At 40.2% G+C, this 12,140-nt stretch overlaps 1 protein-coding gene across 1 annotated transcript in view; it reads left to right on the forward strand.

The window, feature by feature from the left end:
* Positions 1-4,678, forward strand: part of TAF1B (TATA box binding protein (TBP)-associated factor, RNA polymerase I, B, 63kDa) — a gene marked incomplete at its 5' end in the record, with an annotated part of 47,837 nt that extends 43,159 nt beyond the window's left edge. Inside the window, 2 exons of the mRNA XM_010081530.1 lie at positions 211-436; positions 4,486-4,678. Of these exons, the coding sequence (XP_010079832.1) occupies positions 211-436; positions 4,486-4,678 (419 nt within the window). The remainder of the gene's footprint in view (positions 1-210; positions 437-4,485) is intronic.
* Between the last annotated feature and the right edge of the window lie 7,462 nt (positions 4,679-12,140).

Genomic DNA, 12,140 nt, shown 5'->3' on the forward strand with positions numbered 1-12,140 from the left:
AGCATGTGAGGGAGTTGAATTTTAAATGAAATGGGAGATAGAACATACAGGCCTTCAAGGTGTCTCAGTCTTCCAGGCAGAGGTTTAAAGAAAAAAAGAAATATTTTTTTAAAAAAGGTACGAATACCTTTTTTTCTTCCTGTATTAATCACCTCTAAAAGTATTCTAATACTTTTGCCTTGGTTTTTTGTTTTGTTTCTATTTGTACAGAAATGGTTGTGAACTTACAAAATCAGTTTGGCAAGCTGTCTGGTTCAGTGCGACCTGCTGAAAAGCCAAATCCTGCAAGTTTTCAGTTAAGTTGGTCTGAAGAAAATGCAGATGGGAGTTGTTTTCACGGGCATAGCCTGAAGGGAATTTTGCAAGAAAAATGTGGTGTACTTACAGCCGTGAACCCTGACTATTGGCTGTGTACAGTTAAACTATGTAATGAGAAGTAAGTATTCAAATTTTTGTTAAATACATTTTGGAAAGTTCTCCTGAAAGTAAAGTGCCATATATATGTTTTTACAAATTACAAATATGGGGTGTGTACACAGCTATGTATTCACATATAGTTAAAATCATTTATGGAAAGGGGCGTGTGCAGAATGGTTAGTCTTGGATTGGGAGTAGACAGTGTAATATGAAGAGTGATCAAACTGAGCTTTTGAGAAGAGAGGAGATGAGACAAAATCAACAAGTAGAGTCACATGGCAAGAGTAGCAGCTAGACACAAATATTCACTTTCTTCTTTGTAGTATTTTAGAAAAAAATTGCACCACAGCTCTGCAGAGAATGGGAAAACGGTTCCATTCCTCTCTCCCCTGTCCCCCCAAAAACCATAGGAAATTAATTTTCTAAATCACTGTCCTTCTTTTGTGGTGGCCTTAATCAAAATTGAAGTTAGAATTAGCAGTTGGAGTTCAAATAAGCAGGCAATTAATGCCTCCAGAACATATTTTAAAAAAACCAATTATGAGTGAAAAGGACTCACTATTTCATCTAAGCATATCATCAATCAACAGTTGTATTTTTTGCAAGAAGAAAAGTAAAAGAAGCAATTTCTTTTACTGGAAAAGTAAAAGAAGAAATACAGGAAACGAAAACATTTTGTGCTATTAGGGAAGTTTAGTGTATGTCTTTACTAGAGAACTGTTCCCAGGTCCTGACTTCACGAGTGACAGAATTTTTTTTTCAGTTAAGGGTGTATCAAAACAGTCATGCTGTTTGTTAGTAAAATTAATTTCTTTAAAGGACCTGAGTAGCAACAAGAATGATAGCCCGCCTAATCCAGCCTTGAACAAAGTTATAGAGGTATTTCAGTACCTGCCTGGTTTGTATTGATCTTCTCACGCTTCCTTTAATGTCTCCTCTTGCACCAAATTCTGCAAAACTTGGTGAGTTTGCTATTTGGTGGGTGCTGGCAGAGAACCATGGCCAGAGACAGAGAGCAAAAGTCCCGCTGAGGGAGTGTAGGAGTTTGGCAAGACTTACTCCAAGGAATCAAAAATATCTAAAATAGTGTTTCTCACAAACTCCCTTGGTGGTATAGGTAATGTTTCTGGTTCATACACCAGATTTTGGTTCTGCCATTGGTTGTATCATGAAATCCTAATCTAGAAAATGAATGTACCGGTGGGTATCGGCGGAAAAGATGAAGTTTGCAGATGGATTGAATTCTCCTGAATTTCTCGTGTGTGCAATTGGAGGGTGTTTTTTGGAAAAGAGGTTGGGATATGTTAATGTGAAATGAGATTTCATTAGCGCATTGAATAACATCTTAAACCTTTATCTGTTATAAACTTCTAAATGGCATACTTAAGAGAGCAACAGCCCCTACAATATCTTAGAGATACATTCCTGATTTTTAAAGCATTAGATATTCCCCTTGAAAATAACTGGCCCTGTCTTTCAGTGGGTTTATTTGCTTATCTTTATTTTCTTTTTCACATTACCTTTCACATATCCACCGTGACAGAAATGGGTTGGAATAATGTAAACACAGTGTTATATTACAAGAGCTTTAGTTGTATGGATTCATTCTTTTCTATGAATAAGAAGCTTTTTTTTTTTTTTTGAAGGGAGGAGAGGCAATAGTCCTTTTACCACAAATTTTCGTAAATCTTACGTACACTCTGAATGAGTGGGTATTTCGGTCTATGTTTGTGTGAATAATCTTTCATGCAAAGTCTGGTTTTAAGCCTACATTTTCATATGTAATATATTAAAATGTTAATGGCCAACTGTCATAGCCTTCATGAAACAAGATTTGAATTAAAATTCTTACCGGTTAAATTTCCCATTATATCATTTGCAATGCAAGTAGTTAATTATACATCTGACACTTATTTAACTTTGGAAAACATCATCTACTCCTTCAGATAAGAGGTTTTATCCTATGCAAGTGTGTGTATGTATAATAGAACTAAAAACAAACTTACAAATTCTCTTTCTCTTAAAATCATCATGGTCTAACTGGGACTACTGAAATGCTTTAATCCTAGGACTAAGGTATTATTTCAGTGTGGGCAAAGCTGAGATTGGTCAAATCGTGGTTGGTAAAATGCTTTTACATTTTCTTTTGTTTTAAAACTTTAAATTTTAAACTGGATTCTAAACTCATTTGGTGTAGAAGTCTTTAGATTACATATGATGAGGTATTACAATATGTGCAAAATGTTGAGAAAAATGGATTTACGTTATTACATCTAAATTTAAAATCACTTGAGGTTTTTTAGCTCTTCAGAGATGCTGTCAGGGTAAATAGCACGAAACGAGGCAAAAATGTCTGTGTGTTTAGGTACTCTTGTGAAAAGTGTAACTCCAGTTAATCAAATAGGTGCTTTACGGTATTGATGTAATTACGCATTTGCTTCAGAATATACAATATCACTCCCCTGCCCCCTCCGTGAAAACGGAGATTTGATACTGAAGTTGCCATAAGAGCTGTACTTGCTGAATCTCAGAGTTAAGACTAGCAAAATGTCGCAATTCATATTAGCCAAAAAAAAAAGCAGATTTGGTTCAACCAACAACATTTCTCAATGAAGCTCAGATTTAGCAAATACATTGGGTGGTGGGCTCAGCTAATTTGTTCGGGCGCTGCTGAAATGTCTGATTTAATTGAGTTTTTGTAAGAGGTCGCTGGCAGCTTTTAGAGAACGTGAGGTAGGGCAGAGGATGGGACCTCCAGTGCCAGAGACCTAGTTTCAGATTTCCAATCTGCCAGACTTTGGGAGGCTTTAAACAAAGACTCCGCTTCCTGAAGTGCGGCTTGCCTGGCACTCCAGGATGGGTCTGTCTGCTCCCCTAGTTTGAGGTAAAATGTAAATGTTTGTTAGGCCAGAGGGAGCGAGCAAATGACTCCATAGTCTAGTAATTAGTACACTTGCCCATAAATTGGGACAGACAAGTTCCAGTCCTTGTTCTGGTGAATATTGAAGACCGCTGCTCTGAATCAGGCAAGAGGGGAAATTTTAAACTCTGCTTCTCCACATCCCAGGGCAGTACCTAGTCAGCTAGAAGATGCATAGGGCTTATATGGTGAACAGCACCTAAATCCCCATATCAATGTAAAAGATTGGTTTTTTAATTGAAACAGATGGATTTTATACTATTTTAAACTTAACTACTTTTAATAAAAAACAAATCTTGAGGCTAACCCAGAACAGGGTATTTTTCCAACCTAAATTGCTGAACTTAATGTTTACGGAGCTATCTTTGTAGTTTGTCCTCTGTGCTGTCATTTGTTCAGTCTGACTTGTTACCAGCAAGCCTGGTCTGCTATTTTATTATATATTTCATCAATAAAATCACTCATCATTTTCATTAACAATTTTACTGAAAGCTACAAAATAGTTAAACAGAAGGCTACTGCAGCACTAATTACTTTCTGTCAACCTGGTCAATGTTTGCCTCACTGTTTCCCATGTTACTCCATTGACTTGAACTTAGCTTTTCTCGCTTGTCTCTAGACAGATTTTATATTATATTATCATTTATATTTAGCCCATAAAGGCAATGGACAAGAAATGGATGGGTTATAATCCCATGGTATAGTGTCAGGAAGAGAAGATGGGACCCTGTGGAGAGTGTGGGCAAAGAATAGAGAAAAGAGCCTGGAGTGTCTGCGTTGGATAGTCTCAGAAATTCTAAAAATTGGTTAAGGTGTAGCCATTTTCACACTCTGCTACATCTGACAAAGGCTAGCAGAACGAACACTGGTTCAGTCTAGTCCACACACACGTGCGTACGCTTTTTCTTCTCACCACATCTGCACCATCTCTGAACTGACAAGACTCTGTCTTGGTCCAGTCCTCTACTTCAGGGTTTTGCAGGAGTGGATCCCATCACAGAATCGACATTGTAGACCAGAATTGTGATTTATGTTGTTGATAAAATGTAGAATTTTCCTCTAATTACAATTAAATATATAAATGCTAGCTAAATACTGACTAAATACACTCGTATTTTAGGGCTTTTTTTTCTCCCCTTTCTTTTCAGATTGTGTGGTCATCCGGCTCATTACAAAGAAGTGGACTTTCCCCAGAGTTACCATTTTGTATTAAGGTTATTCTCCTTTCTTCTGAGGATACAGCCCTCTTATATCCATGATGAAGTGTGTCTGATAGAACACAAGCTTTTTAATAAAAAACTTTGTAAAAAGCCAAAATTCAACCCAGGCCTAAGGAAGTAAAAAGGCCTAAAAATAACAGTGTTAAAACCCAGTCCATGGTATTACATCTAAACTTATTCTGATCCTTTTGCCTGCATGGAAGGTTTTTAAGATAGTGCTGAGATCTACTACTGTACTTTAGTTGTAGTGTCATTTTATCTGTAATTGAAGTCACTGGTTTCCACCTGGGAAAGTAACCAAGGAAACTGTTTATCACAATTTATTTCCTCACTTTGCATCAGAGCCAACAGGAAGCTATGAAATTACCATTTTTTTGGGCATAATTGTACATACTGTGTACTGGACATCATGTTAGCATCTAATTACCTTGTGAGATTTTGTAATTAAAGTATTATCTATTTTTTTACCTACTGTTGTATCACAGCAAATGTATTTCTAGAAAGTGATGTTAACTTTGTTTTGAAATAGTGTGTTAAATAAAAGGAGCAGTTGGTTGATGTTTTCATTGCAGTGAATTGTTTAGTCATTGTTCTAAACGGGCTGTTCTGGAGCAACTCTGGCACTGTTCTCTACATTTCCTTGCATCCTGTCTATCTCCCAGTCTCTTGTTATGCCTGAGCCTCTCATTCAAGTTAACACCTTTCAGGTCCATGTTCCACTCCAGGCTTCACAGATTTTGCAGCTGCTTTTATACGTAAAACTGCCCATCCTATTTCTTGTGCAATGGTAACTGCCAGGTCCCACTGTCATTCTCTTGCAAGGCTACTGTTTGAGTTTCTTCTGACTGCTTTATAATCCAGCATCTTCAGCAGTGCCTCCGTCATTCTGCCAGTTTCTCATGCTCAATCTTATTTATGCACTGTGTTTTAAACTGTCCCAGACAACGTGTAAATGAAGTTGGGTGCTGCCCCTACATTAAGGAGACCTTAACATATGCATGTGTTGAACAGAGATGTTGAGTAGATACCCAGGTGAATAATGGTGCTTTCAGTCAAATGAAATAAAATTTAGCAACTCCCACCATCAGTACGGAGTACAGAAGTTGTCAAATCTATTTGATCAAAACCATAATCAACAGCTGTTTCTAAACAGTATTATAGACAAGAAGAATGATGTCTACACACTTTAAAAAGAGTAGTAGCTTCCTTCCTTAGCAAGGGCTTCGGTGAGATGTAATCTGGGAAGGTAATCAGTCCAGCGAGTATGATGGAAGGGGTTAAAATCTGTTGCAGTTCAATCTGTGAAGCTGTTGTCTAAAAACTGAGAACAGGCGAATGATAGGAAAGGAAATGTGCTGCCCTACCTCTCTGGAGCAAAGTGGGTACAGTTTAGTATGTCTAAATCTATTGCCACGTTGTGCTAGGTACCCCAGACTTCTGACCAGATGTGTCTTGAACTGACGTTTACATTAATGGACTCAGAATATACCAGTTTGAATGTCATCTTGTGTCTGGTGTTTGTTTTTTAAAATTAACCATTATCTATTATGTTTGACCTCACCTGAGTGAATTACTAAAGTTTGTAAATATTTGGTAAAATTATTAATTGTTCTTGTTCTAAATGAATATTTGTATGGGTTAGAAATCTACAGAAGTGTAATACACATTGTCACTGTTCTCAACAGTGCTTGCTAAAGCAACTGAAAGTGTCTCATTCTTTTTACTGCAATATCTGTTAAAGTTTTGATTTAACTATCTAAAAGACTTTATTATACATAAGGAATTAGTTTAATTCAGAAGTCTTTATTTGAAAGACTTATGCACTTAATTATAGGTATACGTTTCTTTTAAAACTACTGTAGTAGTAAAATCTGAGCTTCATAAATTAAAAATACTGGGCTCATTGTTACATTGTTACAAATGTAACAAAGCTCCCTTAGATGTTAGAATAAATTAAAGGTGTATTTTAATAAACTGGAATAAAGCTTGTAGTTAATCATCGAGAGCCGTGTACCTTCTGGACACATAGGTTAAGAGTCAGATTTAAAAGTAAAGGGTGTGCCCCTAAAATACTTAATGTTAGTTCTATCCCGTTTAATCAATCAACACTTATGTTGGAGTAATGATCTTTGAGAAGCTGACGAGCCACAAGAGTGCCTTATCTTCAGTGAAGTGTAGTTGAGCTCTCTTGGGACAACTACTTTGAGTCCAGTTAATGTAACCCAGAGGTGGAGCCGTGTTGGTTGAACAGCCAGCTACCGGCGAGTAGCCAAAGGGTAGGGTGTCTGCTGCAACCCAGCAATTCCAACCACCTCTTCCATCTGTTTTTAAGTTACAGCTCCTTTCTGTAACTATTTGCTGAAAATGTCCAGGGAGAGCTCAGCTTTCTGATAGCTCCTTTTTTGTACTTCTTCCATTGGAAATTTTAAGTAAAGAGACTTGGTTTGTTTTGTTTCCTACTCCGAAAGTTGAGAGTTCTTAAGTGTATAGATAAAGGCAAGTGGATTTTTTTTAGATTAAACTTTTTAAAAAGTATATACGGAGAAGACTTAGAATAGTTAAACAATTATTAACTTAGACAATAGCAAATCAGTTATTCCGAGACCTTGATGTACCTTCTAAAGTGAATCTAGGTTTTTTTCCTAGTTTGTTGTATTTTAACATACTGTCTCTTCCTATATTTAACAGTGCAAAAGTAACCTTACTTTATGAATTCTCCTAAATAATGCAACCTTTCTGTTGTTTCAGTGGCGAAATATGGCAGAGGTCTCATTTTCTTTTGAAAGGTACAGCCTTCAGCAGAATTGGTATTTTACCTTACTAGTTTTTCACTACCTCAGTGTGTCTGCATTCTCAATATCAACTTAGTCAAATACATGTTTCTTTTAAAAGTTTTTACCATTTTCCAGACCTGAAGGAGAGGTGTTTTACTTTCTCCTTAACGTCTTAGGCAGAGTGAGGGCCCTGAGCCTGATTTAACCAGAGAATGAGAATCAGCAAAGCCTGATGCCTGCAAGCAGTGCTAGTCTAATTTATTGGCCATAGTGTGTTTGTATGGGCTTCACTGCAGTTACATCTTTCCTAACCCATTTTTAGCATGACGCCTGAAACAATCGTGTTTGGAAGATTTGAGAAAGCTTTGTGCAGTGTTGCAGGCAACGCAATGAATAACTCACTTTGTCATAACTTCTTGGAAAGCTCAGGAGTCCCTTCCTCAGAATGACTTTTCTCCCTTTATGGACAAACAAAGTCTTTGCTGATGGTCCTGAAAAATAATTTCAGGGTATTTATGGTAAGTTGTTAAGAGGATGCTTTTGCAGGGCTGGGAGCAAAAGAGCCAGGACCCCCAGGACTTTTGGGAGAGGTAAATTCTGAAAATGTTAAGTCCCCAAATAAGGTGTGTGGTCCCTGGTTCATCTGTTCTTTCCCCATGTCAGGTTGAGTAAGTTTTATGCTGTTTCCCAGGCTGAGAAGAATCAGGATAACTCCATTTAATGAATCTCCTATTTTGATTCAAAATGAATGGGCTTCCCAGCGCATATGGTCACACACGTTTCTTGGCTGAGCATGTTAGTATGTGGGTCGGTCAGAGCAGTTTCTCTTGCTGCATTTGTCCCGGAACTAAGCACAGAATCCTTGCTTTCTAGTATCTCCACGGTGGTTACTGGTCTTGTTGCTCCTCACACGTGAAGCTCCTTTGTTCCTTACTAGATCAGATGAGAGAGAGCATAAAGGTGCTGCCAAGATGTGGAAATAAATGTACGTGAAAGAGCTTTCCTCACTGCTGCTTGTGCTAGGATGCTGCTGAAACGGTGAACAAGAGAGTGAGTAAGGGCTGGCAGAACAAGAGATGATGAATGCTTGTGTCCTCGCATGAGGTTACAGCTGCCCTTGTACAACTGCTAATGGCAGCACTTTGAGAGCCAGAGCGCTCCTCCCCAATCCTCAGCATCTACGCTCTGCCTCTGGCAATACATCACATAGTTTTAAAAGAAAATACAAGCACATTCCTCTAATAATCTCACACGGCTGCTGTGTATTGTAGAAGTATTCTGTGACTGCCCGTAGACCGCCCTGTTGTCCTGAGCAGTGGCTTTGCTCATCGGCTGCAGACCTGAGAACGCCGCTGGTGTGCTCAGTGTCTGTGTTGGTCTGAGAGCTTGGCCTGGAGCCTGGGGTGCTGCCATGGAGCCCGTTCCTGGGGGGTGCCCGGGGGAGCACTGCCTGCCTCTGACAAGGCTGCTCTCAGAGAGGGGCGAAGATGCCACCTCTTTACAGGCCCAGGGAAGAGAAGAGTGTCCTAAAACTCTTCCCAGGTGCCCCAGCTCTCAAGGTCAGGAGATCAGACTGCAGAGCTCGTGGGTTGCAGGCGAGCCGTCAGCCCGGCACACGCTGGGCAGGCCCCACGTCTGCTGGTTCCTGTGCTTCCCAGCGGGATTTCAGCTGTGATCCCCTGGCAGGGTGCAGCACGGCTCCCCGCGACTGCCGCCTGCTCCTTGCTCTGACACGGGTGTGAAGGAATCCGCCTGGCCCTGGCTCTCATCCCTGCAGTAAGTCATGCTCTGTTGATATAAAAGTGTGACAAAACATTTTTGTTTACTGACCTGAGCTTCGTGGCGTTCGTAGCTCTCAAGTGGGCAGCGGGGTGGTTTCCGTGCTGCGGAGCAAAGTGGATTAGGCAGAGAACAGTCCGCAGAGAAAGAGCCGCACACGCTGTTCTCTTGCTACACCACTGTCAGCCCATGCGGCAGGACCTATGGACGCAGAAGTAAAGCCCAGAGGAGGCGCAACATTGAGCAGAGACGAGAAGTCTTCAGTGAGACTGGATAGCGTGATGAAGATTTTATCATTGATAAAAGTGTAGGCTTCAGGCTGACTTCTTTTTTTAAGATATAGGCTACTGCAGAATTGATGCACGTACAATGCAGTCATTGCAGAGCATCCTCAGGCTGATGGAGCTGCAACTCCTGCCCCTGAATAGTCTTTATGCTCCCAACAGTGTTTACATTATATTTACAGCTAAATACAGACTCAAAAGGGGAATCTTTACAGAATGCCTGCAAGATTGCATATAGGAATATAACTGAAGTGAAGAGCAGACTCTTGCTCTTTCCTGTTTTGTATTTCACACATTACGCTTTTATTTATCTCTTTACCCCTTTTTTCCCCTAGGTTTTTCCATTTTCTGTTTTCCAGCTTCTTCTTCCACTGACACTTGTCTTCCTATTTCTTTCCACTGTGACTGCTTTCACCTCACTTCCTAGTGAGTTAATGAACCTCTGTCTGGGATTTTCTCTTTTTTTCCAGTCCTTTGATGCCTTCAGGCTACTTCTCTGGGGGTCAGTGATTAGTTTTGGGCTTTCTTTTCCAGCTCCATCATCAGTGACCACAGGCCTGCTGCAGAAGAGGAAGGCTTGCCTGGTGTGCTGCGTATAGAAGTGGTACAGAAGATTCACTGCTCTTTACGGCCGCCTCTGTAGCCTGACCATCTTAGGGGTTCAGGGTAAGCAGAGAGTATCTTGTTTTGACTCCCTGCTGCGTTTTGTGAAATCAAAAGTGCTGTCACAAACTTGATGCAACTTGTTTGTATATTGCACAGGTGTGAATGGCCAGTGCGTGTAGATGATAATTATCAGGTAAGAGATTTTAAAACCTTATTTGTTAGGTAAGTCATAACAGTAGCCAACCCTTGTCCAGAATAAATCCCAGTTTCTCTAGATGGCAATGTCAAAAGACAGACTAGGAAGAGGTGCAAGCACGTTGAGACAACACTCAGCCAGATGGTTGCAAAGGCCATGTGAGTTCAGTGGGGTTCCTTGCGTGTTTTGAGTGGGATTCATTTAAAAGGAGACACATGCATGAGGAAGGGAAGGAGAATGCTGAAGGCAGGACGGAGGCAGAGGGAAAGGTAAAGGGAAGGGCATGAGAGGTGGAGGAGAGCAGTGAGATCAAGGTGAAAGGGCTGAGTGAAGGAAGACGTTGGAGGGAACACCAGTCCGTGCGGGGCAAGGGAAGTCCTGCCAGAGCGCTGCCGCTGAGGCTGGCATGGCTTTACGCCCGAGCCAAAGCTCTGCTAAATCCCTTTGTGCTTCTTGCCTGATTTTATTCAGTGATGATGCAACCCAGTTAGTGACATCACAGAAATACATCTACAAGTGGTGTTACAGAGTCTAGATTGTGACCGGCAGATTAGTCAGCTGTGTCACAATCCGGTGTTTATATCATTGTCTCCTGGATGTGGAAGTGATTGCTACGTTGATAACTAAGTTTTCATCGGTGGATCAGGCTGTTAAGAAAACCTGTCCCTTTTGCAAAGGCAACAGCTGTGATGTATTTGCAATAAAATCACGGTAAATTCTAGTTTACTTAACTAGACTACCAAGCGTGGCACGTTACTAAGATTTCAGCAATTTGGGTGCAACGTAAACATGTGACTGAACTTCAGCATGTACTGCATCTGGGTCACAGCTACAGGGTAGTATTATATTTTTTTGTTAATGAAAAGTACACCAAAAAGCAGTGATTGTGTCTGCACATCCCGGAATTCTACAAACAGAAGTGGTGAGCGTGAGGGTGAATAACCCCTGAGAAAGTTAGCAGTCCTTTCCAATACTTGCAATTTTGAGCTGGTTTTGTAATTTGTATTGGAAACAAAATGAATTATGCTCATTTGGAAAGATGTAGCTTTCTGACTTCTTAATCAGATGACAGTATTTTTTTTCATATGTGAGAGCAGCTAAGGAATTTTCTTCTATGTAATTTTTAAAATGGGTTAAAAATATAGAAAACCTTTTATTGCATGTCATAAAGAACAATTTACATCAGTTTATTTCACTTTGTAGAGCAAGATCCAACTTCAGTAATGGTATTTATCTTTTGCCACCCTAATGGCGATGTTTGCAGATCCAAACAACCCGTTTTGTTTCTAGAATGCCAGTTGTAATCCAGTCAGAGGATATTAAGCAACTTCCAGGATTAGACCCTTAGTGAAAGTTTGCTCCCTTTAGTTTCATATTTCCCTTGGTTGGCTGCTTGAATTGTCCTTCTATAATTTTGCATTGAAGTATATCCTGTACAAACAGGGAAGAGATTTTGACCTAGAAGGAGAGACCTCTTATTAGTGTGCATGCTTTTAAATTACAGCAGCTATCTGAAGCATCTTGACATATGATAGATAGCATTGTTGCTATATGGGTTTGATTCAACTTGTGACTTGAACAAGCAACCTCCCACCCTTATTTCTCAAGGAGAAACTGAAGATCATTCTGATTTAAATTCATGCATGCCGCTTTGGATATATCCGATGGGTTTGTAACGTTGCTGCTGTTGTTAAACCAGAGGATTTAGATACATTTCCAGCAGTAACTCCATCGCAAACCTCCCTTTCTCTCCCAGCCCAGGTTCACCTGTGGGACACGGAGCGACACCAGGATCCCCTGTCCTGGGGCAGTCGGCACAGGGCGGTCGTGTGGTTTTAGACTTTCCTAAAAATAGCTTTAGTACAGGAAAAAGAAAGAAGTTACAGGGGAAGCGAGAGGGAGAAGGGAAACTCGGTTTTAGTGCGAAAAAGATCCCGGAGCCAT

This window comes from Pterocles gutturalis, unplaced genomic scaffold, assembly GCF_000699245.1.
Source record: "Pterocles gutturalis isolate BGI_N339 unplaced genomic scaffold, ASM69924v1 scaffold32734, whole genome shotgun sequence".
In the NCBI taxonomy this organism is placed as follows: Eukaryota; Metazoa; Chordata; class Aves; order Pterocliformes; family Pteroclidae; genus Pterocles; species Pterocles gutturalis.